This window comes from Mandrillus leucophaeus, unplaced genomic scaffold, assembly GCF_000951045.1.
Source record: "Mandrillus leucophaeus isolate KB7577 unplaced genomic scaffold, Mleu.le_1.0 Scaffold513, whole genome shotgun sequence".
In the NCBI taxonomy this organism is placed as follows: Eukaryota; Metazoa; Chordata; class Mammalia; order Primates; family Cercopithecidae; genus Mandrillus; species Mandrillus leucophaeus.
In genome coordinates this window covers 1,164,182-1,178,625 of record NW_012105509.1, presented here as the reverse complement: position 1 = coordinate 1,178,625, position 14,444 = coordinate 1,164,182, and the positions used below count along the sequence as shown (strand labels likewise).

At 37.2% G+C, this 14,444-nt stretch overlaps 1 protein-coding gene across 3 annotated transcripts in view; it reads right to left on the bottom strand.

The window, feature by feature from the left end:
• Positions 1–8,550: 8,550 nt before the first annotated feature.
• Positions 8,551–14,444, bottom strand: part of LOC105551262 (chromosome unknown open reading frame, human C4orf33) — a 21,950-nt gene continuing 16,056 nt past the window's right edge. For all 3 annotated transcript variants that reach the window (XM_011996443.1, XM_011996444.1, XM_011996442.1), the window contains 3 exons: positions 11,976–12,027; positions 11,658–11,857; positions 8,551–9,546 (listed from right to left, as the gene is read on the bottom strand). In XM_011996443.1, coding sequence (XP_011851833.1) covers positions 9,441–9,546; positions 11,658–11,857; positions 11,976–12,027 — 358 coding nt within the window. In that variant the 3' untranslated portion in view covers positions 8,551–9,440. The remainder of the gene's footprint in view (positions 9,547–11,657; positions 11,858–11,975; positions 12,028–14,444) is intronic.

The following is a 14,444-nucleotide window of genomic DNA, read 5'->3' as shown; positions in this document are numbered from 1 at the left end:
CAGCAAACTAACACAGGAACATAAAACCAAACACTGCATGTTTTCATTCATAAGTGAGAGTTAAACAATGAGAACACATGGACACAGGGAGGAGAACATCACACACCGGGACCTCTCATGGGGTGGGGGGAGCGGGGAGGGATAGCATTAGGAGAAATACCTAATGTAAATGATGAGTTAATGGGTGCAGCACCCAACATGGTACATGTATACATATGTAACAAACCTGCATGTTGTGCACATGTACCCTAGATTTTAAAGTATAATTTAAAAAAAAGAAAGAAAATGTGGCACATATACACCATGGAATACTATGCAACCATAAAAAAGATTGAGCTTGTGTCCTTTGCAGGGACATAGATGAAGCTGGAAACCATCATCCTCAGCAAACTATCACAAGAACAGAAAACCAAACACCATACGTTCTCACTCATAAGTGGGAGCTGAATAATGAGAACACATGGACACGGGCAGGGCAACATCACATACCAGGGCATGTTGTGGGGTGAGGGGAAAAGGGAGGGAGAGATTTAGGACAAACACCTAATGCATGCAGAGCTTAAAACCTAGATGACAGGTTGATGGGTGCAGCAAGCCACCATGGCACGTGTATACCTATGTAACAAACCTGCACTTTTAGCACATGTATCCCAGAACTTAAAGTAAAATTTAAAATAAATAAATAAATAAATAAATAAATAAAAGAAAACAGCAGAGCAAGAAAATCATATATAGATAAAGCCAGAGACACAATGAGACTGTCCTTCTCTAGATCAAACACTGTCACATGTCATCATACTTGTAACCCAAAGTATCCTAACTTACAGTTTAGGGACAGAGCTACATACTGTGAAAAGGGGCCACTTCCAATAAATAATTTTAAAATCTTAGAATCTCTAGATGTAAGTCATCTCTGTCTGTCTGTCTGTCTATCTATCTCTCTCTCTCTCTCTCTCTCAATGTATCTACCTACCTATCTATATTATCTGTTTTATTCCCAATTTACAAATCAAACTAAATTGAAGATTGTTATTCTCCTTAGTTTTTAAGATACATCAGAGACACACTTGGGTGTGAGCTATGCCTCCAAATCTTCTCTAGTGACTAATTATTGAGATTCTTTTGGATATAAACATGTTACCCAAAAGATAATACTGTGAACACCCAAGTGTTTAAAGCTTGTTTTCTACAAACAGCATAAATTAATAGATTTTGAATTTTTGTGATTAGATAAAAAATAAAATTATTAAAACAATATATACACTTAATACATGTGATGCATTCTGATATTTTCTATTTACTTAACTGTTACATACAATCTACTAAAAGATTCTATAATCCACTCACTAATAGGTTTGTAACCTGCATTTTGAAAAGTCACTGATAAATTACTCTTTTGCTTTTGAAAGAAAATAATCCTCTCAAGAAATAAAAGGATGACTTGTCACTGTTGCAAAGAGTATAATATAATGAAAGGAAAACAGATTCATTTACAATCTTTCAGTTTTCTGCACAAGTGGACTATGAGATAACCATTCAGAATAAATTTTTACTAAATCATCATTTTTCTCATATATAAAGATAAAAGGTTATTATAGTTATTGCAAGTTATTCAAGGATATGAAGTTTTGCTTGCCAAAGGTTCCATGTCTTCTGAAGCTTATTTTTTGCTTTGATAAAAACAAGCTAGTAAAAGCATTTAGTACAGATGAGGCCTGGGATTTCTTTCTAATATTCCAGAACACTATGATACATTCCCTAAGGATAATAAATGTTAAGAGAGTTGCATTCAGATTAGCCACTAGTCCACCACCAATGTACACCTGCTACAATAATAATTTTCATGTGTTACACTACTGCAACAAATAATACTCTAGAAGGGCTTAGGAGAAAAATGTGGCTCCCTTAGTGAGCGGCTTATTAATAAGGAGTGGCTTGAATACTCATCTTCCCTATTATGTACTACCACATAAAAGTGAAGGACCTATGAACCTCTTTTCTCTTCTATGCTGTTTTTATTTACAGAATCAGGGAGGAAAAGATCTTGGTTTAATAGTTTTATCTTGTATTATTTTATTGAATATGTTTTTCTCACCATTTCCATACTCTTCTCCTTCCTGAATACCCATAATATGAATATTTATTCACCTAATGTGGTATTCTATACATTCCGTAGGCTTTCTTCATCCTTTCAAATATTTTTCTTTCTTTTTTTCTTTTTCTTTTTCTTTTTTTTTTTTTTTTGATGTGCCTGTGTTATTTCAAAAGATCTGTCTTCAAGTTCAGAAATTATTTCTTCTGCTTGTTCTAGTCTGCTGGTGAAACTCTTGATTGTATTTCTTTTTTATTGCATTCATTGAATTATTCAGCTCTGTATGGTTTTTAATGATATCTATCTCTGTTGAATTTCTAATTCAAATCATAAATTATTTTCCTGATTTTGTAGAATTATCTGTCTGTATTTTCTTGTATCTCACTGAGTTTACTTAAGATTATTATTTTGAGTCTTTTTCTGGCACTTCATGTATTTTCTTATGATTGGAGTCTGTTACTGGAGAATTATTGTTTTCTTGTGGAGGTGACATATTTCCTTGCTTTTTCGTGGTTGATATGTCCCTATGTTGATTTCTACACATCTTGTAGAAAAGTTACTTCTTCAATTTATGGGGTAGGTTTCATAGAAAAAGAACAATTTGCATTAATGGGTCTTGGAGTGTCAGTTGGGTGGGGTGTGTTGGCCTTCATTTTAGGTGGATGCAGTAGCGTAGCCTCCATGTAGTTTCTTTAACTGAAATCCACGCTAGTGGTGTTTGCGAGTTTCTCAGTGGCCTAAGCTGAGAGAATTTGTGGTGACAGTGGTGTGCCTTTGCTGGGATTGCCCTCACCACCCCATTTCTCTGGTCAGGGGTACATGCATGCACACAGTGGGTCAGCCACCTTGGGGTCTGTCTTGCTATGGTTGAACCCATAGGGCTGTTACACTGGTCAGAAGCACACACAAGTGGCTGCTTGGTTGGCTCAGCGGCACGTCCACTGGGGACAGCCCATGGGGCTGTTTCTCAGGTCTGGGGCATAGGCTCTTAGCTGCTTGGCTAGCCTAGGGATGTGTCCACCTATTTCTCAGATCCTTATTGGGAGCACAGGGCCAGTGGGAAGGCCCAGGGGTGTGTTTGTGGTGGGGTTAGGGGAGGATGTGAGAATGCAGGTCTGTTTCTCAGGTTCTGACTGTGGGCACACAGCCAACTCCACTGGGTGTATCAGGTGCTCAGATGCTCCGAGACCTCTCCCACTTGGAGGAAGGCATGCAGCAGTTTGGTTGGCTCAAGGGCAGGCTCGTCCTGGGAAGGACTGGAACACCATTCCTCCTGCCATAAGTGTGGGTGGGGGTTGGTTTCTCTGCCATGCAAGACCAGAGTCACAGCCAATCCTGAGCCCAGAATCCCCACAGCTGGGTTGTGAGGTTCAATCACCCATGTGTGTTTGGCATAATGAAGATGGAGCCCAGTGCTGGAAAAACACAGTGGCTGCTGACCTCAGAGCAAGACACACTCCAGAGATGGCTCAGGTCTCAAGACGGCACCATGCTGCAGCAGCTTAGCTCAGAGTGGGTGAGTAGGGTTGGGAAGTATACACCTTGTACTCCGAATCCAGTGCAACACAGCTGCATGAGTTCCCTGCAGCTCTCCAAGATGGACTTGGGGCTTACAGGAACTGTGGGATTCTCCTGTTTAAGGACTATAGGTGTCTGCAGTGGCAATGGGGCTGGGGGACAGTGGGGATCTCCTGCTTATCCTTTCTCCACATGTGAAGTCTCTCCTGACTCCAGGTATATCTGATCCAGGTAGAGAAGATGAAGCTGCAGACAACAGGTACCTCCACATTACCCTCCTAGACTTCCAATCACTACTCCTCCACTGTACTCCAGCACTCTCCCTTCAACACTGTAGTCTAAATCTTAGCTGTTTATTCATTGCCTTGGTCCTTTATTGTGGTGGGAATGAATGCCAGGTATCTCTAGTCAGTCATCTTGCTGACATCCCTCTCAATAGCTTTATTTTGTAAATGAGTAGTGAAGACTAAGAAAGGCAGCACCATAGTAAATAAGTGCCTTCTCTTGAGAATCAAATTCCCTGAGTTCAAATCTACTACTTCTTAACTGTATGCTCTTGGGCAAGATATTAACTCTGTACGTCTTAGTTTCATTAAACTTTAAAAATAAGCATTCTAAGAGTATCTGACTTTCTTGGAGGTTGCTGTAAAAAGTAAGGGTAACGTTCTTTATATAGTTTCTGAAAAAGTAATAAGTATTCAATAAGTATTAGATATTTCAATGAGGTGACTTGCACAAGGTCAGGCAGCTAAAAGGAATGCCCAGTCTATTGTGCAGTATAAGACATTTGGTGTTTCTGCTATGTATACCAAAGCATACTAATTATATTTAGTGACATTAATGACATAATATCACTAAGTAATATTATCTTTTTGCCATTTTTCATAAAACTAATTCAAAAACATACTTTTGTATTTAGTATAATGTGTATTTCTCTGAATGCTCAGACTTCAATTTACAGTTTGGTTTTCTATTTCAGCAAAGCTATCTTTTCAAAAGATATACTCTAGGTACTGTGGTGCTTTAGGGCATTATTACAAACATGGGTTTTCAGTGTACTATTGAGTCAGAAATACTGTTTAATGGAAATTACAGGTGATAGGCTGCCAAAAGAAAATACATTTTTACTAAACCTTGCACTCTCTGCGAATTTTTCAAGAGTGCAAAGTAAAAAATTTACAGAACACACAAAGCTCTCAGGAGCCAGTGATGTAGCTATATATTATTTCAACGTAATTCAAATACGTAGTAAAGTGAAATGTCATTTGACAGCATTTTCTATTTCTCCTTTATACTACATATTAGATATATAAATATCAGGCAAAAATTTACTCATAGATCCCATTATATGGAAAAGAATATCTTAATTACTGGTTATTTATTGTGAAATAAAATAAAATATGCACAGACACCCCTCACTTTTCACAGATTCATGACTTCTGGCTCCCTATATTCCTCATATATGTGTCATCTTAGCTTCCAGGGTAACTCTTTTTACTATTCCTTCCATGAAAAATGATAATTAGTAAAAACTAAACAGTTGCAATAGTCAATTTTATAAGTTTTGCTCTTTCAGAGCAAAATTAAGATAAGAAATTATCAGAAAATGAGTAGGGCCTAGGAATGGTGATTTAACAAAAAATATGCTACACACACACACAGCACATTTTATGCTCTCTCTCTCTATATGCTATATATAAACATATATGATACATATAAACATATATTTATAAAAATATATTTTTTTCTTGAGAATTTTTTTGAGAAAAATTACATATTTCTATATTATATATATAAGTGTATATATATGTAATATATATATATATGTTAGGCACATATTCCTCTTGGACTTAGGTGCCTTAGGCTGGATACCTCTCCTACCCCCAACAAAAGCAGAGCCTTTAAAAAGCGTTGTGTGCAGTGCATTAATTTTGGAATGTGATTCTAAAGAATGGGACTGGGAACTTTGGAAAAATTAAATAAGGTAAGCCAATTTAAGATTGTATTTTTAAGCTCATCAGTACTGTAGGTAACTGAAGACCCTAGTGGAGTCCTACTGGAGACCACTAAGGAACTATATGGAATGCACTTCAGAATATTCTGCCCAAAGGACAGAAAAGGGGAGCATTTATCCACTGAATCCTGTCCCTATTGTCAATTCCCTCAAACTTCCAGGTTTGCATATATGTCAGAGTAGATTAGCAGATTTCCACAGGTGTTCCACATAACTGAGGTATCAGAAAAGCACTAATACAGAAATCTAGAGACACATGGGACAACAGAGGTAAAGTGCTATCAAAGAGTAAAATGTATGAATTGAAAAATGGCCTAAGAGGATGTGAGGTAGGACACAAGAGATATTAAATACCGTCCACTCCTTGCAGCACTCAGAGCCACACAGTTTCCACATTGAGTCCAATCTGTCACAGAGTCTTCAAGGAAGTGGGGGGCCATTACACAAATACTAAATGCAAAAGATTTAGTGGAACAAGTTATGTGGCTCCTGTAATTGATTCCAAGTCTATAATTGATAGTTATCATCTCTCTCTTCCACCACAAATTCTGTATTTCTCTCACATTTGGCCAACCTCTTCAGTAGGTTCACGTGGTTTGAATGGTGAGGTGACCTAGACCTTCATCCTCAAAGGGTCAGTCTTTAGTTGCTTTACCTTGTCAGGCTGTGGTTGCTACAGTTGCCTGTTTAAGGTTATCACTTTACACTGAAGCACCAAAGGATGCCTCAATGAATCCCCTAGGAAGGACATACTCTATAGTGCCTCCATTAATAGTTATAACTCTAGCTCTGCATGGTAGCCAGGATCAATATCTCTTCCAATATCATGCTTCTATTTGCCTGCTGAACAGTTGACACAAAGAGTCATTATGACTAGATGGCTTTCATAGCTTCAGGTACCTCAGCTGCACCTCAAGCCAGTCTACCACTCCATGAAAGGTTTCATAACTGTGAAGTTACTTATAGCAGAGCCATTGCCACCAACAATGGGGTCCTTGTCACCAAATGCCCTGTGATACAATTCTAGATTCCCATCCTGATGAGCTGCTTTCTAGGGCTACTTTAGGTAATCACTGACTTAGCCAGGGTTCTCCATGAAGCAAACATAGGACAGTAACTTCCAAAGAGGTTGACTGTAGTTAAGTAATTCCAGAGAGGACAGAGGTACTAGGAAGAGCAAAACAGAAAATGATGGAAATGAAGGAAAGATAATGCAAAAGTGTGTTACTAGTTGGCCACTGTTGTGGATAACCAGAGTGGGATCCTTTTAAGAGAACTTCTGAGGAGCTGTGTGGAACGGACCATAGAATTGTTAAACTGAGGGATGTAACAGGGAAGTATTTATCCATCAACTCCCGCCCTCCTTGGTCAAGAGGTGCCCCATGCGATGTTTTAGTCCCTTCACACATCCAGGATAGTTCATGTGTGAGAATGGCTAAATGGGTTCCTGCAAGTGTTCCACACAGCAGAGGAAGCAGAGAAGCCCTAGGGGCAGGAAGTAAGACATACACAGTACAGCCAAGGCAACTGGCCAGTCAGTTCACTGTATACAACTGATTGCTGGAGTAAAAAGTTAGGCTGAGAGGATGGGAGGTAGGTCAGAAGAGCTATCTAGGACACAGTGAAATAAATGCTCTAATAAAGCAATGTGTAAAATACTACAGGAACTTACATGGAAAAGAAGAGACAATCCTTAAGCTCTGAGGCATGAGAAAAGGGCTGAGGGCTTACTGTAATTGTTTTATCCACTTGCTACCCTTTCTTTTTCAATATCAGATTAATTATGCTCATTATTTTCTGTCCCCTAAAAGTCTAACATTTAAAAAAGGAGGAAAAGGAGGAGGGGAAATTAAATATTTTTTTCCTGTGGCAAAAACTTTTTTAACATTCAAAAAAAGTAATTTGGAGCCAAAAATGAAAAGCATATTTCCCTTCAGACTGTGATTTACACTTTCCTGGAGCTGGGAAAAAGCATGAGAAAGCACCTGAATAAATATGCACACTGTGGAATCTATTTAGGTGGTGAGAAGAGAGAATCTGCTTGATACTGCAGTGAACAATTCAAATCACAGCAAAGAAATGCATTTATGCATATTTTAAACAAAAGGATGATTATCCTTTCATGGTCCTGAAGTTGAAAAACAAATTTGAAATGGCTATTACAAACACCCACTCTCAAATACAAATTTCTATAGGATACATCATTTGTACCTGACTAATGGACAAGCTTTCCGAAATTCTGTAGTTGATATGCATGTTCCTTTCAAAAGAAAATGTTTATGTAATGTATTTTTGCTTGCTTGGTATTGGAAAAAAAGGAAATGTCTTATCTAGATGAAAGAAAGTTAAAAGATGTTTAAAAAAATCTTAACAAATTTTAAAAAGATACACATTAGGTTTGAGAAAGCTCACAAGCCACAACATTCAAATTCAGTATTTTATATTGCCGTGATTGTATCTATCATATTTGTGCTGCATTTTTATCCATATTATAAACAGTTATGATTTATATCTGGAACTGTGATTCATAGTGTTCAATTCACTTCTAAAATCAAGATACTCTAAAATATATCTTATTTTTATTTTGATAGTTTTATATGCATTTATAAAATTATTCACATAATTTATAAATCAATCATCCTAGGTTATTTAAAATATACTATTCCTATCCAAAACAGGCAGATCATTTCCATATCAAATTAATTAGTAGCTATTGTCAGTTTTAAGAATAATTTCTCAATTTATCTAAGATGCCTAACACTGCCACCATGATGTGTAGTCAGGAGGATACTTTTTTGTAAAAGTCAGCATTTATCTTACACTAACTCCCTTTTCAGAGAGAGAACATATTTAAGAAATGAGTAAGTCGATAAGCCACTTGTAACCAGCACTAATGATTGTTCAATGGACACATATAAACTCAATGTAAACTTGAAGTTAATTCCATTTAATTTATAGCTTATTTTATAATAGTATTTTATTAACGAATTAATTTACATATACTAAAATCGCAAATCTAAACATACAGCATGAGGCATGTTGACAAATGTATGCAACTACATAACCGTCATCCAGATCAAAATACAAAACATTTCAATCACCCCAGAACATTTCCTCAGGCTCCTTTTCCATTCAATTTGAATTCCCTGCCCTCACTCAAAGCAGCCACTACTCTGGTATCCATCATCAAATGCTAGTTTTGCCTAGAAGTGGCTTTAATGTAAAAGTAATTAGATAGTATGTTATGTCTGGCTTGTTTTGCTCTACTTAATGTTTTTGAGATTCATACAGGTTGTTGCATGTATCAGCGTCCTTTTTTTAATGAACAGTATTCCGCTGACTATATTGCAGTTTGTTTATCCATTTTCCTATGGATGGAAATTTGAGTGTTTACAGTTTTGTGCTATTGTGAATAAAGCTTCTATGAGCAGTCATTTTTCTGGGGTGTATATCTAGGAATGAAATAGCTGAATCACAAGGTAGTGCAGGACAGTGCTCTAGGTGGCCTTGGACAAACTCAATTGTCCCCCCTTTCTCACCTGTAGTTCTCAAGAATAACTGTACTGTGTGCTGGGAATGTAACATCCTGGACTAAGTGACTGTGAGAAACACTGTGACTTTACAGATGAAACATCTACAAAGAATCATCTATTGTCTTGTTAATCATATGCAATTTGCCACAGATATTTTCAGTGACTTCTATGAAAATATTTGTTGTTGAAATGTATGCATGACATCTTAAAAAATTGATATTTATTTTTTGTTTATCTTAAAAGACATAGAGAAAAATGATCAGTATGGTTATCTATTACACTCCTATACATCACATTTCTCTATTAGCCACAGGTCTGATTCCGGTTGTTTCCATTCTTCTCCAAGCAGCGTGTTAAAATTGAAAGGTCTGAAGTATTCTAGGTGATGGCTAAAAGCAAAGAAAAAGAAGGTGGGAATTGAAATGAATTATGCATTTGTGAAATAGTTGTCCTGAAGGGCTATTTATTTTGTCACATCTGTAATAGGACAACATTCTATTTTAAGCAATACTAAAGGTAAGACATATTTTATATGTATAGTTTTCTCACTCTAGCTATCAAACACTCAGCTCTGAAAACATTCATCTGCATCTCAAAGCCCTCTTCTTTCAATTCTGCAAATAGCTCCCTCACAGCTGAAGGGAGAAACCAACTCTCAAAACATGACTCATTCCATCCAACTTTAAACAAATCATATTATGCTCTTGCATATGTTTTTATATTCAAATTTTGACATAATTTATATCAGTCATATAAGCAATGGTTTTAAAAAGTTTCAGTTCCATAGATAAGAAGATAGACTTCTTAATTCCCTTGTCTGCCGAAGCAACAGAGGTTAATTAAAAGAGTGTTAATCCCAGTTCTTTTCTTTCCAGGAAAACCATTTAACTATATTAAGAAGCTTTCTCTAGTGGCTTAATGAGGAGAGAAAGGCTTAGCTAACATGCTGCAGTGGAGCCCCACTCTGTAGGCAGTCACTCTGCCTCGGCTCTGTCCTGGCCAATGTATAATCGTACTTCCACCTCCGATAAGCTTCCAATAATGTATGAATGAAGAGCCTGAATACAGGAAGGTATTAGCTGATGAACAGCCAGGGAGACATGACATCTTGATACGAGGACCTTGAGTCAGTTGCAACTATGTTTTTGTCTCATTCTGCCCACCTGGCCAGGATAAATCAGTTTTTGAGTCATAGTTGTCAATCCCAGAGTAAGAGATTAAGGAAAAAACAGTGAAGGATAAGAAAAAGGAAGGGAAAAAAAGACTAGGTAAAAGCTATGTCAGGACTGGGGGAAAGGTAAAGGGAAAAGGGGAAAAAAAAGTCAAGCAAAAACGGGGAAAAAAATGTCAAGGATAAGAAAAAGGAAGGGGAAAAAAGACTAAGTAAAAGCTGTCAGGACTGGGGAGAAAGGCAAAGGGAAAAGGGGAAAAAAGGTCAAGCAAAAAAGAAATATGCTAGAAGTGATAAAGACAAAGAAGCATGAAGAGCGAGCATGAAAGGAAGGAGGAGGCAAACAGGGTGAGGAAGGACAATGCAGCACATTCCACAGGTAAAAAGGCAGGAATGTCTGTCTACTATAGTGCAGTGCTCACTACGATGTCTCTGTTAGGTTCTTCCAAATGCCCAGATTCACCAGACTACCTTGGCCATGGTGAGTATACCTAGAGAGATATAGAGCAGCAATCACAGCTTGCCCCAGGACAGCATCTGCCTTTCCTCCCTAAAGGAGTAGTCCTTGCAGAAGTCCAGGAAGCATTCATAAGGCTGGCCAGGAGCTCTAGTCTACCTATGTGAGAGCTACAGGTGCAAGGAAACAAGACTCAAATTGAGAAAGCAGAGCAGATACCTTGGCTCAAATGCCTGCTGCCCCATGAGAGCATTATCTCTTGGAATAACTCCATAGCCATAGCTTCCAGGGTTCGCACAGGGAACATGACTGTTAAAGGGGAATCCCAAAGCCACGCTGTCTCCATCATATATTTATAGTTCATCCAAAATTATTCTCAGTCCAGATGTAATTTACCACTTAAGGGTCATTTTTATCATAAGCAATGTTGCCTAGAAACATAGTTGATATTTTTATCCTTATGAGGTTACCAGAAGAGGAGAACTAGAGAGATAACTGAAGATCAGATTTCCTTGCAACAGGGACCCTTTGTTCACACCTGGAAACACTGATGCCTCTGGGCCTTTAGCTCTGAAAGAAATTTTAAATGAATTTGCAAACATACTTCTATATCAGCTATTGCAACATTTACTTTTCTCACATGCAAACCACTATGGAAAAATAAGTGTTCTACTGACAGTAGTGAGAGAGAGAATGTCAGCCCAAAGTTTACCAAGTATATTCTGAGGACCATCAGTGAACATTGGACTCTACTAGGTGCCTGTGCACATATGTCATCTTCTTTGATCAAAAGGGTTACTTCTGCTCCACTAAGACTTAATTTCCAAAAAACTCGTTTATTTGGAATATATCTTCATTTATTTTCTACTTACAAATCAGGTTTTTGTCCTTGTTGCAGTTCATGCTGAGGTACAGGGTAAAGAGCTTCATAACTTCGTTTATCTTTTGATCCATGAATTGCAAATGAATTGAATTTTGTCACATTTGGTGGAAAATAATTCCAAGGGAGATAAGCTTTGCCTTCCCATTTTGTCTCTCCTCTGGACACTCTGAATGATAAAGGAAGTTCTTGCTACAGAAACAACATGTGGAACACAAAAGATAAAATTGGGCTTACACTTTAAACATAGAAATAAATATGCGTATTACTGTGTATGTAATGATTTTGCCTCATATTTTTATTTACTTACTTTCCACACATTTCTTCTTCCAGAAAGTAAAAGCACTAAATGCTGTCCGTGGCTGTCAAAATTGAGATTCCTTATGAGTGTTTGAAAAACATGTTATTTTCTTCATTATCCTTTATACATGGAATGTGTGTGCTTGCAACTAAATTTCTAAATAATTAAAAGATGCAGGCTGAGCGTGGTGGCTCACGCCTGTAATCCAGCACTTTGGGAGGCCAAGATGGGCGGATCACGAGGTCAGGAGATTGAGATCATCCTGGCCAACATGGTGAAACTCCATTTCTACTAATATACCAAAAAAAAAAAAAAGAAAAGAAAATTAACTGGGCATGGTGGCGTGTGCCTGTAGTCCCAGCAACTTGGGAGGCTGAGGCAGAGGAATCGCTTGAACCTGGGAGGTGGAGGTTGCAGTGAGTCAAGATAGTGCCACCGTACTCCAGCATGACAACAGAGTGAGACTCTGTCTCAAACAAACAAACAAAAAAAAGAGACGCAATATTAATATTGGATAATTATAGGGAGAGCCAGTGTGTTCAGTTGCTTAGAAATGACATCTTTGGGCCGGGCGCGGTGGCTCAAGCCTGTAATCCCAGCACTTTGGGAGGCCGAGACGGGCGGATCACGAGGTCAGGAGATCGAGACCATCCTGGCTGACACGGTGAAACCCCGTCTCTACTAAAAAATATGAAAACTTAGCCGGGCGAGGTGGCGGGTGCCTGTAGTCCCAGCTACTCGGGAGGCTGAGGCAGGAGAATGGCGTAAACCCGGGAGGTGGAGCTTGCAGTGAGCTGAGATCCGGCCACTGCACTCCAGCCTGGGCGACAGAGCGAGACTCCGTCTCAAAAGAAAGAAAAAAAAAAAAAAAGAAATGACATCTTTGGGTTTACCACTCCAGACAACTGCCACCAAATGCATAAAGTTTCATGTTTAGATTGCTTTTTATATTCTTTAAAGAAAAAATTATATAAAATACTTCATTTGGTTAGATGACACAAAGTATGAAAAAGGTCAGAGAGATCCCATGTTATTTGGAGTTTTTTATAAAACGAGTTTCAAAAACTGAAGTAAGCAACAATTTCCAAGTCTGAATTCAACAACTTTAATAAAGGTTATTTCTGAAAGAAAACTATCTGGTAGCTCATTAGGAAAATAAAAAATGCAAAACACAGACAGTCTACAATTAGTCAACAGGCTAAAGATTTTCATCTTTGTCTATTTTTTTTTCACACACTGCCTTCAATCTGTCTGCCTCTTGTGTTTTCGTGTTCTCTACCATTCGTTCAGCATCATGTTTTCAAAAAGGAACACAGTATTTTCTCAAAGGGAAATTCTAATAACAGTGTACAATGGGACTAGCCAGGTCATTAAGAACCAAAGGATTTAATGTATTTACATGAAGCAAATTCACTAACTCTAGAAAAACCTATATCTTAAAACATTTCTATACAGGTACTCTTTTGAAAGCTTTTCAGGGAAGATTTCCTTCAGTAAACTATTCCAACAGAAGTCAAGTATTCTTTTCCATTTAAAAGTCTTCTCATTATTTTTATTGTTATTATGCAGCCTTAGCGGTACATCCTAGGAGAAAAAATTCTTGCAAATAAGAATAAATTCTTCCTGTTGCTTTCCTAGAGGTTAACTGTTAGAGGAAATGATTGCCTGAAGCAAAACTATGATTCTTGATTATTAACTATCTTGATACATAAGAAACCCAAATTACTCTGTAAATATTTTAACCTTTAAAATCTATTAATTTATACACAATGATTACTGTGTAATTTCTTAACAAGAGAGATTTTAATTATTCCATTCATCTAGTTTTAAGTCATCACTTTATGAAAATAAACCAATATTATCATCTAATAAAATTAAAACTAAGGGCAAAACTTTAGGATATCCAAGTTCTTTACTGTGCTCTAGACAAGTTAGGAATGTTTGCCTTAGTTTTCTCACCTGTAGGGTAAAAATAAGCACACAATAGTTGAAATTTTCTTACTTCTCATGGCAGTCTATGAGAATTAATCATATTTTTCAATAACTAATTTTGGCATGTTAGTTGACATGTGACACACAAAGGTATATGATTATTCTTTAAAAACATAATGCAAACAGCTAAACTTTTCTACATTCGATTTAGCTGAATATCAAAATAAAGGAAAATAAAAGAATATTTAAAAATCTCATTTCAATCAATTGTTTGGAGCTCTCTGTCCAGCCTACAAAAGGAGCAATGGCTTCTAAATGTTAGATGCAGAGAAGCATTTAAATGGCATTTCAAACGAATAACTGCAATATAAAGAAATATTTCATTATTAAACATTTTATTAATTTTAAATGTGCTATAATTTAGATAATAGGTGTACATCTACAGGAAAAAAGAAATCGTTTGCCAACCAGGTAAATAGGATTCCCAAGAGACAGTTAAAACTGAACAAAGAACAAACCCACAGCCAATATCATACTGAATGGGCA